The 16,744-nt window shown below is 52.2% G+C and overlaps 1 protein-coding gene across 1 annotated transcript; it reads right to left on the minus strand.

The window, feature by feature from the left end:
* Positions 1-2,749: 2,749 nt before the first annotated feature.
* ddx18 (DEAD (Asp-Glu-Ala-Asp) box polypeptide 18) lies at positions 2,750-13,537 on the minus strand. Its single transcript, XM_036132645.1, has 14 exons — positions 13,382-13,537; positions 11,879-12,076; positions 11,664-11,801; positions 11,369-11,504; positions 10,014-10,114; positions 9,747-9,946; positions 9,560-9,674; positions 6,629-6,768; positions 5,711-5,872; positions 5,486-5,638; positions 5,299-5,412; positions 5,169-5,225; positions 4,910-5,087; positions 2,750-4,096 (listed from the first exon to the last, which is right to left on the minus strand). Exons 1-14 carry the CDS (start codon positions 13,485-13,487, stop codon positions 3,951-3,953), a joined length of 1,944 nt encoding a protein of 647 aa, XP_035988538.1. The 5' UTR covers positions 13,488-13,537; the 3' UTR covers positions 2,750-3,950.
* Positions 13,538-16,744: the final 3,207 nt, after the last annotated feature.

The raw sequence follows: 16,744 nt of genomic DNA on the forward strand, positions 1-16,744 counted from the left end.
TCCAGAACCAGCCTGTCCAGAACCGGCCTGTCCAGAACCGGTGTTTGGGATCCACCACCTGTGTCCAACTTTCTGTCATCTAGCCGAGTCCTTCATCACTCCATCCACCTCCAAGATGCTGGTCTAGTGGTCAGAGCAGCTTGCACTCAGAGAAGGATACAAGTCCCCGGTTCAATCCCCACTGCCTGCACTCTGGGTCCCTGAGCAAGACCCTTAACCCCAGATTATTCCCCGGGTGCTGCACATGGCAGCCCACTGCTCCCCAGGGTGATGGGTTAAAATCAGAGAACACATTTCATTGTAATGTATGTTTCAATGACAATAAAGATGATATTACTATTATTATTACTTCCTGCAGCGCACCAGAACCCCTGGCAGCCCAGCACGGTGCCCCAGCATGGTGCCCCAGCATGGGGCCCCAGCATGGTGCTGCCACCACCGTGCTGCGGCACCGTCTGGGCTGAAAGCCAGAGCTCGTCTCCTCTAAACAAAGTCCTCCTTTGACAGCAGCTGCAGGATTTATTAGTTTTTCTTCTCCAACCCGTTTGGTTCCGGTGTATTTCAGCTACGCCGTTATATCGCCACCCAGAGGCCCGGCATGGTTACTGTAATGATTTGGTCACAGTCTGGTGTGAATGAGAACATCTCTAGAAGCTGTTTCCTTTAGATGGATGTCAAGGTCCAGGGGCCTCATCCCCAGGAACCAGGCCCAGCAGGGGACCCGGGCTCCATCTGAACACCCTGATGGGGTCAGAACTCTTCAGCCAGAGCAGAAGTCCATCAGCGTCTCCATGATCAGAGAGTCTGAATCAGTCAGTGAGGAAGGAGGCAGGAAAGGAGCCTGGATGCTTCCTCTCATGGCTCCTTTAGCCTAGGAAGCTCCAAACGTCCCTTACTGACGTTAAGAACCCTTTAGATATCCCACAATCCTTTGCATGACATGACTCCTCACAGAAACCAACTAAAACCTCCGTAGAGCAGAGAGCGTCTCTCTGTAGCTCATGTCCAGAAGGCTGTAGGATCTGACTCCATCCTCCATGTCTCTGAGCTAGGAGATAGGAGGTAGGAGACAGGAGACAGGAGATGTTAATGAGGGTATTCAGAAGGAACCAGCTTGAAGGGACTGACTTGTTTCTCCATCCAGGGTGATGGTGCCCAGCTCCATCAAGGTGTCCCAGCAGCTTCATGGCAGGTTGGACCCTTGCTGGTTCCTGGGATGTTCCTGACCCAGACTGGTTCCCAGCCATCTGAGGGCCAGACATGACAGACGAGTCCAGTTTCCTCCTGGGGGGACATGCTGCCCCCTACTGGCTGGACAGCGGTGTTTCACTTCTAGACTGTGTTCTTACCTGATGTTCTCCTCAGAAGTTCTGCCCTGGTGGAAACAAGATGGCCGCTGATGGACCTTCAGCTCAGACCTCGTTAACATGAAGAGCTGCTCCCTTTAAGGTCCGTCAGTGGTTCTGCTCCTGGCCTGCTTTAAATCCAACATGTCTGACAGTCTGGATGAACACGGAACCAACTGGATCTTCAGAGTTTGGACCTCATCTGGTCACCAGGACCAATGTGCAGACATGTTGCCGGTTCTGGACCGTCGGGCCAAAATGGGCCACAGTTCAATAAATATTTCCTAAATCTTCCCCTAAATGTAGCAGCTAATTAATTACTGAAATATCTACGTGATTAAATAACGATAGAAACCCGGATACCTCCCTGGTTCCTGGATCAGAACTCCAGGCTTTGGGTTCTCCTGGTTCTGCAGACATTCTGGGGCCAGGTGCTCTGCAGAGATTTATTCTCAGCTCAGTTTGAACATCATGTCAACCAGTTACGTTGTTTTAATAAAGTTCAGCACTGCAGGTTGACTTCTCACACAAACTGGAAACAGAACCAAGTATTAAACTGCTGTACCCCCCGGAGAACAATCAGCTCAGAACAAGGAGAACCAAGAATCTTTTATCATGTTACCACGGTGAAATTATTTCTATATTACAGTTTAGACACAATAAACTAACAATAAACAAACAACGGGTGCAGGTTTGTTTTTAAGACATTAAGGATGACGGTCTTTGGGGTCTGCTAGGACTAAAGAGTCTGAAACTGTACGAGCATTCCTGTTAATGTGCAATATTCTCAAACCTTAATATCTAGAACTGAAACCTTCCTGTTGGTTAACAGTGCCAAAAATATTCAGTGGTGTTGTAACGTGTAGAAGTTCGCTGTGGACTTGATGATCCTGCAGCGTCTCCCTGATGCAGAGGCCAAACCCTGCGGCGGTTCCTTCTCTGGACTGATGCTGCAGAAACCAAGCCCAGTTCTGGCAGACGGCATCCCATAATGCCCTGGGCTGACCTCTCCATCTGAACAAGACCTTCTCCAGGATCCATCTGCGCTGCATTTCATTAATAAAGCAACATAATTACTATAAATTGATTAAAGGTTAGATTAGTGACTCACAATCAGCCTTTAAGGCCAACTTTCTGGGTCAAACATGAAACATTACCCTTTTTTTATTTTTTAAGCATGTTACATAATTCTGTACTTTATCACAAAGTGTAACAAAGCAGGTTACCCTGACAGTTACCAGGTGTGGGTCATGAGTTGTCTTCAGTTACTGTCTATTCAGCTTAGATCTATAATCAGTTATAAAATATTTGCAGTCAAAATTAAACTGGCAGCAGAGAATCTGGTCACATTTATATTCATCTGCAGGAAATATTCCTGGAAAGAATGAGACCAACAACAGGCCTGAGATCTGATGTCTGTTATATTTACACACAGAAACAGAAAATACAACTTAACCTGCATGCCTCACGTTAACGAACTTTATTAAAGGATAATATTCAATATTCAGCTCATTTGGCGTAAAATGTATTTAAAATAAATGTTTAACAAAAGCAACTTGTCTTCTGTGTTAGCAATAAAACATCAGCCAGGTAGAAGCCATGGGGACATTATAGCAAATATAACTAATAGGCGTGTGGTAGAAGTTCCCTCGCCACATGCTACAACACCTGGGCTCTACCCGGACACGGCCCCGTCTACCCCCGACACGGCCCCGTCTACCCCCGACACGGCCCCGTCTACCCCCGACACGGCCCCGTCTACGTTAGCTTTCTGCTGCCTGAAACATTCATGTGCTAGATCATTGGACCGAGGTTCTGGGGCTCACTAGAACCCCATTGGACCCATTTTGGTATCAGTGGCGTCCGTGTCCTCCTCTGGCCATGTTGGTGGTCCTGCTGGGGACCAATGACCAGCAGGTACCGACGGCCTGGACTTGGACCCGTCCTACCGTGTAGTACCCTGGTTCTTGCGGGTCATTTGCTGCGTCTTAACTCAGATTCTGAAGGATTCTTTCAGCGTTTTACCGCTAAAACTTTTGCACAGCAATATGAAGGAGTTTTAATATTTCTCAGGAAATTAAATTTAAATTGTTTCTAACCTGCGGTAACTAAAGACATTTTATCCCCACTGGACATAAACGTGAAATCAATCAGAACATGTCTCTAATTCTGATGCTGTGGTGGGTTCTGGTGATCCAGTGAGGCTCGACTATCTGAACCGGGTCGGTGCTGCTGCTGCCGAGCAGAACTTTAGAGACAGGATCTGGGTCTTTGTTAATCACGTGTGGTTCTGGCAGGGTTCTGATGAAGGCTTGTCTTGTAAAGTTCTCCAGAGGAGCGTGGAATAAAGGTGAGAAGCAGGCGGCGCTGCTGGTTTGGTGTCGTTTATTAGAAATGTTGGTTCACACGAGGACATTTACAGATGCAGCGGCATCACTACAGAGTTCATGGAGGAACCGGCGGCTCAGCGGGAGAACCGGCGGCTCAGCGGGAGAACCGGCGGCTCAGCGGGAGAACCGGCGGCTCAGCGGGAGAACCGGCGGCTCAGCGGGAGAACCGGCGGCTCAGCGGGAGAACCGGCGGCTCAGCGGGAGAACCGGCGGCTCAGCGGGAGAACTGCCGGCGCTCGGCCTTTCCTTTGCTCACATGCTTGAACATTCTGGACTTCTTCACGCTGCTGGACTTCTGGTAGCCGAAGCCGCCGCCGCCGCCTCGCTTCTGCAGCTTCACGCCTTTGCTGCTGTGGACGTCTGGAGCAGCGGGTCAAGGAGAACAAAGCCTGGACACAGTAACGGCAATCTGGGGCTCTGGCGCCCCCTGCTGGCCAGAGGCCCGTCAGCGCAGGGCGATAATTCAATCCATGATAGTAAAAATATTAATAAAAGTTCAACAGTTTCCTTCCTTTTTCATTCTAGCCATGTTGGTTAATATTACATCATTACATCCTCCAGCCAATCACAACGCAGACCCAGGAACCAAGCTCCGCCCTCTTCAGAGTTCAGAGAGTGTTTTATTTTCTATTTATAAAACTTGTAGTTTTGGTAAAAAGTTGGTTGAATAAAGGTTTGAGTTTGAATTCAGTGTTTATGTCTTTATCTAAAAACAGGTTGCTAGGCAACAGCTTAAAATGGCCAGGGCTGCACTTAGAATAAATGTTTTTAATTTGTTGATAATTATTGATCAATGATTTCTATTTTATCAATATGTTAATTTTCTATGTCGTCCAGAAGAACCCTCTGGTTCTGAAACATTCTGGTTCTGACAGCATTAATAACCAAGTTATGCTCAACGGATCATTTTCTGATGGAAGTCCAGCTGGTTTTACCAGAACCTGGTTTCAGAACAGGGAGCCGGTACCAGAACTGGAACCTGGGACCAGTTCTGGTTCCAGGTACCGGTGCTGGAACCTGGTACCTGGAACTAGAACTGGTCCCAGGTTCCAGTACCGGAACCGTTGGGCAGCGGGCGCGGCTAGAAGCAGACAGCTAACATGCGGATGTCGGGCTCAAAGCCAGCGGGCGGACCCGGCAGAACCGGGCCGGCGGGCGGCGCCAGCAGGATACTGAGGTCCACGTAGGGCGGCAGCCTGAAGCCGAAGGACAGCGCCACCTGGGGGAGGTTGAGGGTTCCAACGCTGTAGATCTGCTTGAGGGAGTGGGAGTCGTAGGCCCTGACGTAGGACTTGTAGGCCTCCTGCGCCGACTTGTGCAGGTAGTAGTTCTTCTCGATCAGCTTCTCCAGCTGAGGAGCAGAACAAACGGGTCAGCCCGGTTCCGACCCGGTTCCCACCCGGCACAACGCCTCTCTGGGCCCGGACCTTACCTGGGACTGGATGTCGGAGATTTTACTCCAGGAGAACTCGAACTCGCTGAGCGGCACCTGAGGAGAGAGAGAGAGGTCAGCCGGGCCGGGCCGGCAGAACCGGCAGAACCGGCCCGGTCCGAGGCGTCACCTTGGCCTGCTTCAGGAAGCGCAGGAAGCCGAGCTCCTCGGGCCGCAGGATGAGGAGCGCGTGGCCCCGGCCGTTCACGCCGCGGGCGGTTCTGCCGACCCGGTGGATGTACTCCTGAGGACGAGAGGAGAACGTCAGCCTTTAGGAACCGGGTCCACGGCGGAACCAGCGGCGGAACCGGCCGGACCTTGGGGTCGTCCGGCGGGTCGTACTGGACGATCCAGTCGACCTCGGGGATGTCGAGGCCGCGGGCCGCCACGTCGGTGCACAGCAGGATGCCCGAGTCGGCGTTGCAGAACTGGAAGAACGTGGTGGTCCGCTTGGTCTGCTTCTGCTTGCCCTGCAGGAGAGAGAACGTTCAGAACCGGGCCGGGCGGCGCCAGCGGGCCGGCCCGGTTCTGAGGGAGCTCACGTGGATGGCCATGACGGGCAGGTCGATGTAGTTCAGCAGCTCGTAGTGGAACTTCACCGACATGCAGGAGGAGAAGAACACCATCAGCTTCTTCTTACGGTTCTTCTTCAGGAAGGTGAAGAGCAGCAGGAACCGTTTCTCCGAGGGACAAACCACGTAGCCCTGCAACGCCGCAGAACGTCACGGAACGTCAGAGAACGCCACGGAACGTCACGGAATGTCAGAGATCAGAGAACGTCACGGAACGTCACGGAACATCAGAGAACATCAGAGAACACCAGAGAACATCACAGAACACCAGAGAACACCAGAGAACACCAGAGAATGCCACGTCAGACAGAGAACATCAGAGAACACCAGAGAACACCAGAGAACATCACAGAATACCAGAGAACACCAGAGAACACCAGAGAACGTCAGAGAACGCCAGAGAACACCAGAGAACATCACAGAATACCAGAGAACACCAGAGAACGTCACAGAACACCAGAGAACGTCAGAGAACGTCACAGAACACCAGAGAACACCAGAGAACACCACAGAACGCCAGAGAACGCCACATAACACCAGAGAACGTCACAGAACACCAGAGAACGCCACATAACACCAGAGAACGCCACATAACACCAGAGAACGTCACAGAACACCAGAGAACGTCAGAACGTCACAGAACACCAGAGAACACCACAGAACGCCAGAGAACACCACAGAACACCAGAGAACACCAGAGAACGTCAGAGAACACCAGAGAACGTCAGAGAACACCAGAGAACGTCAGAGAACACCAGAGAACGTCAGAGAACACCACAGAACACCAGAGAACGCCAGAGAACCTCAGAGAACACCAGAGAACACCAGAGAACACCAGAGAACACCAGAGAACGTCAGAGAACGTCAGAGAACGTGAGAACCACCCACCTGCTCCAGCCCGTCCACCGTGGCGCTGTCCTTGTGGTCGTCCACGCCAACGTACAGCGGCTCCTTCTTCAGAGAGATGCGGGCCAGATCCTCCACCCGCCGCGTCTGCGTGGCGGAGAACAGCATGGTCTGCCTCTTCTCTGACGGAACCGGAGAGAGAGGGTGAGAGGAGGAGAGGAGAGGAGGAGAGGAGAGGAGGAGAGGAGAGGAGGAGGAGAGGAGACGAGGAGGAGGTAAGGAGGAGACAGCATGGTCTGCCTCTTCTCTGCAGGAACCGGAGAGAGAGGGTGAGAGGAGGAGAGGAGAGGAGGAGAGGAGACGAGGAGAGGAGACAAGGAAACGAGGAGGAAAAGAGACGAGGAGAACAGCATGGTCTGCCTCCTCTCTGACGGAACCGGAGAGAGGGGGTGAGAGGAGGAGAGGAGGAGGAGGAGAGGAGACGAGGAGGAGAGGAGACGAGGAGGAGAGGAGGAGGAGGTGAGGAGAGGAGAGGAGACGAGGAGGAGAGATGAGGAGGAGAGGAGACAGCATGGTCTGCCTCTTCTCTGCAGGAACCGGAGAGAGTGGGTGAGAGGAGGAGGAGAGGAGGAGGAGAGGAGACGAAGAGGAGAGGAGGAGAGGAGGAGAGGAGGAGGAAAAGAGACGAGGAGACGAGTGAGGAAACGAGGAGAACAGCATGGTCTGCCTCTTCTCTGCCGGAACCGGAGAGAGGGGGTGAGAGGAGGAGACGAGGAGGAGGAGAGGAGGAGACGAGGAGGAGAGGAAACGAGGAAACGAGGAGGAAAAGAGACGAGGAGACGAGGAAACGAGGAGAACAGCATGGTCTGCCTCTTCTCTGCCGGAACCAGAGAGAGTGGGTGAGAGGAGGAGAGGAGGAGAGGAGGAGGAGACGAGTGAGGAGAGGAGACAAGGAAACGAGGAGGTGAGGAAACGAGGAAACGAGGAGAACAGCATGGTCTGCCTCTTCTCTGCAGGAACCAGAGAGAGTGGGTGAGAGGAGGAGAGGAGGCGAGGAAACGAGGAGGAGAGGAGGAGGTGAGAGGAGGAGAGGAGACGAGGAGGAGAGGAGGAGGTGAGAGGAGGAGATGAGGAGAGGAGGAGGTGAGAGGAGGACAAAGAGACGAGGAGACGAGGAGAAACAGCATGGTCTGCCTCTTCTCTGCAGGAACCGGAGAGAGTGGGTGAGAGGAGGAGAGGAGGAGAGGAGGAGGAGAGGAGGTGAGGAGGCGAGGAGACGAGGAGGAGAGGAGACGAGGAGGAGAGGAGACAAGGAGAGGAGGAGACGAGGAAACGAGGAGGAGAGGAGACGAGGAGGAGAGGAGACGAGGAGGAGAAGAGACGAGGAGGAGAGGAAACGAGGAGGCGAGGAGGTAAGGAGGAGGTAAGGAGACGAGGAAACGAGGAGGCAAAGAGGCGAGGAGGAGGTGAGGAGGAGAGGAGACGAGGAAACGAGGAGGAGAGGAGGAGGAGAGGAGACGAGGAGGAGGAGAGGAGAGGAGGAGAGGAGACAAGGAAACGATGAGAACAGCATGGTCTGCCTCTTCTCTGCAGGAACCGGAGAGAGTGGGTGAGAGGAGGAGGAGGAGGAGGAGAGGAGAGGAGGTGAGGAGGAGAGGAGACAAGGAGGAGAGGAGGAGGAAAAGAGACGAGGAGACGAGTGAGGAAACGAGGAGAACAGCATGGTCTGCCTCTTCTCTGCCGGAACCGGAGAGAGGGGGTGAGAGGAGGAGACGAGGAGGAGGAGAGGAGGAGACGAGGAGGAGAGGAAACGAGGAAACGAGGAGGAAAAGAGACGAGGAGACGAGGAAACGAGGAGAACAGCATGGTCTGCCTCTTCTCTGCCGGAACCAGAGAGAGTGGGTGAGAGGAGGAGAGGAGGAGAGGAGGAGGAGACGAGTGAGGAGAGGAGACAAGGAAACGAGGAGGTGAGGAAACGAGGAAACGAGGAGAACAGCATGGTCTGCCTCTTCTCTGCAGGAACCAGAGAGAGTGGGTGAGAGGAGGAGAGGAGGCGAGGAAACGAGGAGGAGAGGAGGAGGTGAGAGGAGGAGAGGAGACGAGGAGGAGAGGAGGAGGTGAGAGGAGGAGATGAGGAGAGGAGGAGGTGAGAGGAGGAAAAGAGACGAGGAGACGAGGAGAACAGCATGGTCTGCCTCTTCTCTGCAGGAACCGGAGAGAGTGGGTGAGAGGAGGAGAGGAGGAGAGGAGGAGGAGAGGAGGTGAGGAGGCGAGGAGACGAGGAGGAGAGGAGACGAGGAGGAGAGGAGACAAGGAGAGGAGGAGACGAGGAAACGAGGAGGAGAGGAGACGAGGAGGAGAGGAGACGAGGAGGAGAAGAGACGAGGAGGAGAGGAAACGAGGAGGCGAGGAGGTAAGGAGGAGGTAAGGAGACGAGGAAACGAGGAGGCAAAGAGGCGAGGAGGAGGTGAGGAGGAGAGGAGACGAGGAAACGAGGAGGAGAGGAGGAGGAGAGGAGACGAGGAGGAGGAGAGGAGAGGAGGAGAGGAGACAAGGAAACGATGAGAACAGCATGGTCTGCCTCTTCTCTGCAGGAACCGGAGAGAGTGGGTGAGAGGAGGAGGAGGAGGAGGAGAGGAGAGGAGAGGAGGCGAGGAAACGAGGAGGAAAAGAGACGAGGAAACGAGGAGAACAGCATGGTCTGCCTCTTCTCTGCAGGAACCGGAGAGAGAGGGTGAGAGGAGGCGAGGAGGAGGTGAGGAGGAGGTAAGGAGGAGGAGAGGAGGAGGAGAGGAGGTAAGGAGACAAGGAGGCGAGGAAACGAGGAGAACAGCATGGTCTGCCTCTTCTCTGCCGGAACCAGAGAGAGTGGGTGAGAGGAGGAGAGGAGGAGAGGAGAGGAGACGAGGAGGAGAGGAGGTGAGGAGACGAGGAGAGGAAACGAGGAGGCGAGGAGACGAGGAGGCGACGTACTGGGCAGCAGCCTGATGATCTGCTTCAGCTCCTCCTCGAAGCCCACCTCCAGGATGCGGTCGGCCTCGTCGATGATCAGGCACTGCAGGTTCTTGTACATGAAGCCCGGCGTGTTCTAAAGGCAGATGGGGTCAGAGGTCACCGGCGCGCCCACACCTTCCCGCTAGCCTGCGAGGGCGGCACTCACCTGCAGGTGGTCGAGCAGGCGGCCGGGCGTGGCCACCAGGATGTTGACGCCGTTGGCGAGGCGCTGGGCCTCGGCGGAGCGGTTGCTGCCCCCCATGATGAGGCCGAAGGTGTGGACGTGGTGCTCCATCAGCTCCTTCATCACGCCGTACGTCTGCATGGCCAGCTCCCGCGTGGGCGACAGGATCACCACGCCCGTCCCTGCAGAGAGCAGCTGGTTGGTCCAGAGCTGGGGGGGGGAGGGGGGGGGGAAGGGGGGGGGACTCACCGTTCCTGGGCATGAACTTCAGTTTGTTGATCAGCTCGATGGACGGGATGAGGAAGGCCAGAGTTTTACCGCTGCCCGTCTTAGCCGCCGCCAGGATGTCCCTGCAGAGACACGCCCAGTTAGCCTGACGCCATGAACAGTTCACGGTTCACAGTTCACGGTTCCCCTGACGCCACGAACAGTTCACGGTTCCCCTGACGCCACGAACAGTTCACGGTTCACCGTTCAGCCGGCAAACAGTTCCCGTTCAGCCGGCAAACAGTTCCCGTTCAGCCGGCAAACAGTTCCCGTTCAGCCGGCAAACAGTTCCCGTTCAGCCGGCAAACAGTTCCCGTTCAGCCGGCAAACAGTTCCCGTTCAGCCGGCAAACAGTTCCCGTTCAGCCGGCAAACAGTTCCCGTTCAGCCGGCAAACAGTTCCCGTTCAGCCGGCAAACAGTTCCCGTTCACCGTTCGCCGGCAAACAGTTCCCGTTCACCGTTCGCCGGCAAACAGTTCCCGTTCACCGTTCGCCGGCAAACAGTTCCCGTTCACCGGCAAACAGTTCCCGTTCACCGTTCAGTTCCCGTTCACCGTCAAACAGTTCCCGTTCACCGTCAAACAGTTCCCGTTCACCGTCAAACAGTTCCCGTTCACCGTCAAACAGTTCCCGTTCACCGTCAAACAGTTCCCGTTCACCGTCAAACAGTTCCCGTTCACCGTTCGCCGTCAAACAGTTCCCGTTCACCGTTCGCCGTCAAACAGTTCCCGTTCACCGTTCGCCGTCAAACAGTTCCCGTTCACCGTTCGCCGGCAAACAGTTCCCGTTCACCGTTCGCCGGCAAACAGTTCCCGTTCACCGTTCGCCGGCAAACAGTTCCCGTTCACCGTTCGCCGGCAAACAGTTCCCGTTCACCGTTCGCCGGCAAACAGTTCCCGTTCACCGTTCGCCGGCAAACAGTTCCCGTTCACCGTTCGCCGGCAAACAGTTCCCGTTCACCGTTCAGTTCCTGTTCACCGGCAAACAGTTCCCGTTCACCGGCAAACAGTTCCCGTTCACCGGCAAACAGTTCCCGTTCACCGTCAAACAGTTCCCGTTCACCGTCAAACAGTTCCCGTTCACCGTTCGCCGTCAAACAGTTCCCGTTCACCGTCAAACAGTTCCCGTTCACCGTTCGCCGGCAAACAGTTCCCGTTCCAGACCAGAGCAATTCCAGCTGACCCAGGCGTGTCTCTGGTCCAACACTCCTGAATGGGTCTGCAGGTTCTCCAGAGTTCTGCTGAGGACCAGGTGTGTTGAAGCAGAGACAGGTAACGGCGGGGGGACAGTGGACCTGGACAGGTGTGCCCAGGTGTTCAGAGGAAGGTGCAGCGTACCTTCCCTCCAGCAGGGGGCGGATGGTCTTGTGCTGGATCTCGGTCATGTGCTGGAAGCCCATCTCCCTGACGGCCCTCAGGGTGCTGTCGCTGACCAGGCCGGCCAGGGAGGAGAACGACGTGTCCTCAAAGGCTCCTGGGGGGGGGGAACCAGGTGTTACTGACCCTCACAGGTAATAGTAATGATATACTGCCTCAGCACACCAACGCACCGCCGCACACAGCGCCACCCGGTGGTGCGTTTGGGGCGGTTCTGAGCTAAAGACCCGACCCAGAGGCCCCCCGCCTGTGGTACCTGTCAGTCCTGTGGGAAGCTCAGGCTCCTCTTCCTCTGCAGCTTCCTCTTCCTCTGCAGCTCCTGCTGGACCATCGTTGAGGTCCTCCTCTTCCTCATCTGCTGCCTCCTCTTCTTCGGTCCTGATTTTCTTCTCAGCTGAAATTAAAGAACCATTAAACCAGTGGAACCAGTGGAACCCCCCCCCCCCCCAGGTGAGCTGCTAGTCATCGTACCTACTGGTTCTTCTGCTCCTGCTAACTTTCTCTTCTTCTTCTTCTTCTGTTTCTTCAGAGGAGTCTCTTCTGTGCTGGTCTCCTCCGCTGGTTCCTCGGCCCGGTTCTCCTGGTTCTTCTTGGGTTCTCTGTGGGCTTTACCCTCAGCAGCAGCTTCCTCACAGCCTTCATCCTGCAGGCCGTTGGACGCCGCCGACACTAGACAGACCAACAGGTGAGTCAGGTGGATCTCAGCAGAACCTCCACCAGAACCTCCACCAGAACCTCCGTCACCAAAGCTGAACTCTTCATTTCATCCCTCGGAACCAGGGCGGAACCATTTGGCCAAAAATCCAGATACTTTTATATTTCAATAATAACTGTGATTAAATTCTGACTTTTCTCTGCAGTAAAACCAAAATTAACCAACATGGCCGCTAGATAAAGATGATAAGCAGGATCATTTAAAACTAGAAATGTAACTTTTTATTAATATTCAGGAGAATAACTTTTAACTGAGTCGGATCCTTATTGAGCATAAAGAACAAAACAGTTTATGTTAAACAGTCTGAGCTTATTGCTGATTATAGAAATATATAAACTAGATCATCTCACTGCTGCAGCTCTCCTCCTCCACGTGGATCAAACCTCTAAACATTTACCCACGCCGGTTCTGACCCGTTAATCGTCACGCCGGTTCTGACCCGTTAATCGTGACCAAACATGGCCGACCTCTGACTGCCATTCATTCTCCAGCCGGACTCCAAAGTTCTGGACGCTGTGCAGAACCTCAGAGGCTCCAGAACCTCAGAGCAGAACGGCTCCACGCCATCAGCTCAGCAGGTCCAGCTGAAGATGGCAGAACCTGCAGCGGTTCTGGGTCACCAGGTTAGAACCACAGCGGTCCAGTCTGAGAGGCACAGGAGGACTGGACGGACCGACACCTGGTGGACCAGAACATTAATGGACCGACACCTGGTGGACCAGAACATTAATGGACCAGAACATTAATGGACCGATGGAGACAAAGATCCGCCAGTGGAGATGTTTCACATAAATAATTAAGAATCGTTTATGTTCCGTTTTCGGCCCAGAAGGAACAAATCTGATCCATCGGAACCGCAACTTGCTGTTTGAATGAACGCAGGACGAGGATTTCGGACCGAACCGAAACCGGGTTGATCCCAGAACTTCATTAAAACATTTTATTAAACTGATCCATGAGGGTCTGGTGGTTCTGTGGGTCACGGTTCCGTTCAGCATAACTCTAAGACGGCTTTCCGAAGCGTCCGAGCCGCTGTGGCAGATAAACCACCCAGAACCCATCAGAACCCATCAGAACCCGTCATTTAGTCTAAAGTTCATTTCCTGCTAACAGCTCAGCTTTTACACCGAAATCTCTCCGTTTAACGAGCTTTTGTTTCTCAGACCGCTTCCTGGTTTTCCGGTAAACTCCATCCTGTGATGACTACCGTACCGGTACCGGTTCGGTTCTGAGCCCTCGGTCGGTTCCGGATCACTCACCAGCCTCCTCTTCCTCTGCCTGCCTCCTCTTCAGCTTTCTCTCTCGGTCCTTTTCGCTTCTTTTCTGGATTTTCTTTCGGATGAGCTTCATCTGGAGGTCCGCCATGGCTGCGCTACACGTGTGTAAAAATGTGACGATCAGGACCCCTCGGGACACCCGCTGCTGTGCCTGTCTAAAAACAGGCGCAGCCCGTCGCTGTTGAGAGGCGCCCGAAGTCTGCCTGAATAAAAATGTTGGTCCTGAAGCTCTGCCGAAATAACTTTATTTTCTTATAAATAATGTATTTGACAACGTTTTTAATAAATTAAAACGGAACGCGGGGGTGTTAGAACCAGAACAAGCAGGCACACTAAAGTTAGTCCAAGCTAGCATATAACCGGACACGTTAAAGGAGAAGTCCGGTCAAAATCAGAATTCAAACTGCTGAAAGTACTTTAAATATAAAACTACTACATACTGTGCAAAAAATTATAAGTTTTTTTAATTAATAATAATTCTCATTTAATCATGTTTATTTGGAGGAATCCATCTTGGTCAAGAATAGTACTGTCACCTCCCATTTTTTGACGTCACTCGGCGGACCCGCTGTTGAGCAAGTTTCAACGCTCTGTTTGTCACGCGCACTATTTTCCAAGATGGCGAGGGCTGGTGCTCTGTACGAAGCAGAGAGTGATGAAGTACTTAGTGACAGTGATGAGAGTTCTGTGGAGTCATCATCATCTGATAGTGATATGGATGTTTTAGAAGAGTTTCTTGACAGAAACCGGACTTTTGACGGAATCCAGCGCACCTTTTTCCATTGCAAACTCAGTCGGGTCCTACAGAATATATCTATACACGCCTGTGTGTGTGTGTGTGTGTGTGTGTGTGTGTGTGTGTGTGTGTGTGTATGTGCGCGCTCCGCGCAGCACGGCTTTGAGCCGTGGAGCGCGCACACAAACACACACACACACACACACACACACACACACATACACACAGCGGAGGAGAGATCGCTGAAGTGACTTAAGTTAGCTGATTATTATAGTATAAGTATTAAAATATAAGAGCATTCCAGCACATGCTGGGCGGAGCACAGCTTTGCACGGCGCTGCAGCTGAGCGCGCGCACACACAGACACAAACACACACACACACACAGCGGAGGAGAGATCGCTGAAGTGACTGTGTTGAAATAAGCAATGTTTTTTCCACTTTTACCAGTTGTGTTGGAACATCCGATGGCCATGTACGTGGGCATTGTTCCTTTAGCAATTGCTCGTGGGAATGTCAGCAGTGAAGTCCTCTGGAAATCCGAAAAAATTATTGATGATCGCAGCTGTGTAGAACGGCTCCTATTGACTTTGCATGGAAAGCGGAGAGAAATGCTGTCGCCGCTTCCGCTTTTCCACGCCCCAGGATGTGATGTCAAACGCCCCTTACAGCCCAAATATGGGCAGTAATGTCAGCCCCCATACACAGTGATTCAGACGACAATTTATGTTTTTATTTTCTTATTGATTAAAGATAAGTTCATTAAATAACCACAAACGTATTAGTTTTAGTTATAGCTAATGATACCCTGATTTTTCCTTGTTGACCGGACTTCCCCTTTAAGGTGTCCGCCATATTGGATGGGGAAACTGGTTGACAGGATTAAATGTTTTAGGCTGTGGTTCTCAAGCTCTCTGACCTTTGCTCTGTCCAGAATTAATCTGCAAGTAGGAGAGAACGTTTCCAGAACTCATGGTATTTATACTAGGAGTTCTGGAAATGTTCTAGAAATGTTAGTTTATAAACTAAGGTGGCCAACAGGAAACCAGGAAAAAGTAGTTCTGGCCAGATTATCACACTGCATCAGCAAAACGCCGCCATTTTTACAATCAGTGGCAGAAGTCTGGTGAACTGGTAGCAAGCCGATCCTGAAACGCTTATTATTTTGATATGAATGATCACCTGACTGTAATTGTTGTTCATGACTTGAATAAAAGCAAAACAAAATATAAAGAAAAAGAGTTGCTGCAGAAATGGGCAGAAATCAGTTTGTATTAAATCCACTGACCTTAGATTTAGGTTTCTCGCCCACCAATGTCAGGATTAGCTCTCAGAGGAGCGGATAGCCTGCAGATATTAAATTAGGTTTAGGCATTAACCTTAGGTTTAGATGTGCTTACCTCTCTCCAGGTATTCTGATGTCCAAAGCTTTTGGTGTGAACTTCCAGCACTGCTTGCAGAAATGGAGTAGGACGTCTCTCAGTCGGTTCTGGGGGAATATTTACCTCTGAGGTTGGAACCTGGATCTGGGGAATGACATTTAGCCTAATTTAACGAGGTTCCAGGGGAATTTGCTACATGGGTTCGTCAGTGACCAGGTTAACTACCATTAGCAATGTGACCACACGCCATTCTACACCAGTCAGGCACAACATTATGACCACTGACAGGTGAGGTGAATACGGCCGGTTACCTTCTCACCTGGCGCCTGTTCGTGGGTGGGATATATCAGGACTTAAAGAAATATGTGTCCTGAAAACTAATGTGTGAAAAGCAGTAAAATTAGTGTGCTCCTGGTCTGCTGAGATCTATAGTGGTCCAAAGAGGGAACCGTGGAGAACCAGCAACAGGGTCATGGCCGGCCAAGGCTCACCAGATCCATGGTGGTTCTGATAGAAAGGCGTGTCAGGAGTGCTTTCTGGAGCACAACAAGTTTGAGGTGTTTACCGTATCTCCAGATTCCCCAGACCTCCATCTAACCGAGCATCAGGGATCACCAGACTAACAGTTTAATCCACAGAGGTCCCAAATAAATGACAACCCAATGTTTGTGCAGCGGTCAGCCTGAACTAGAAACGACTCCCTTCCTCATGATGACGGCACCATCTCTGAGCTACTTCCTGTTTTTGGTCCACTCAGAAAACAGGAACAATAAAGGTTAAACATTTACATTTTAATGATTAATACTCAGCAATATATCTTTATGCACAGAAAATCCTCACATGCAGCCGTAAAACCACTCTTCCCACGCAGACGTCCTGGGATGGGGGGGGGGGGGGGGCGTTCCTGAAGGAGGACCTGCAGAACCTGAGCTGGATCTTCATGGACCAGACTTGTTTGTCCAGAACATCCCACAGATGTGGGGGGGGGGGGGGGGGGGGGGTTATCTGGTCCTCAAAGCTGCTGAAATCCTTTTTCTGCCTCTAACAGCTCAACTCTGAGGGAAAAGCGTCCATTTTGTTTCCTAAATAGTGATAAGCACCACGATGACGAGATATTATAACATTTCAAACTAATGTTCTAATAATGTTATGCCTGATAAATATATACAAAAACGTATCATTCTTCCTTTAACCAATAAAATGTTAAAACGCGGTCACGTCCCCAGAA

The sequence above is a fragment of the Fundulus heteroclitus genome, unplaced genomic scaffold, assembly GCF_011125445.2.
Source record: "Fundulus heteroclitus isolate FHET01 unplaced genomic scaffold, MU-UCD_Fhet_4.1 scaffold_53, whole genome shotgun sequence".
NCBI lineage: Eukaryota > Metazoa > Chordata > Actinopteri > Cyprinodontiformes > Fundulidae > Fundulus > Fundulus heteroclitus.

Coding starts and splice junctions, on each gene's coding strand:
- ddx18 (XM_036132645.1), bottom strand. CDS start 13,487: ATGGCGGACCTCCAGATGAAGCTCATCCGAAAGAAAATCCAGAAAAGA. Junction 12,077..13,381: donor GGCAGAGGAAGAGGAGGCTG/GTGAGTGATCCG, acceptor TGGTCTGTCTAG/TGTCGGCGGCGTCCAACGGC. Junction 5,088..5,168: donor TCTCCGACATCCAGTCCCAG/GTAAGGTCCGGG, acceptor TCTGCTCCTCAG/CTGGAGAAGCTGATCGAGAA.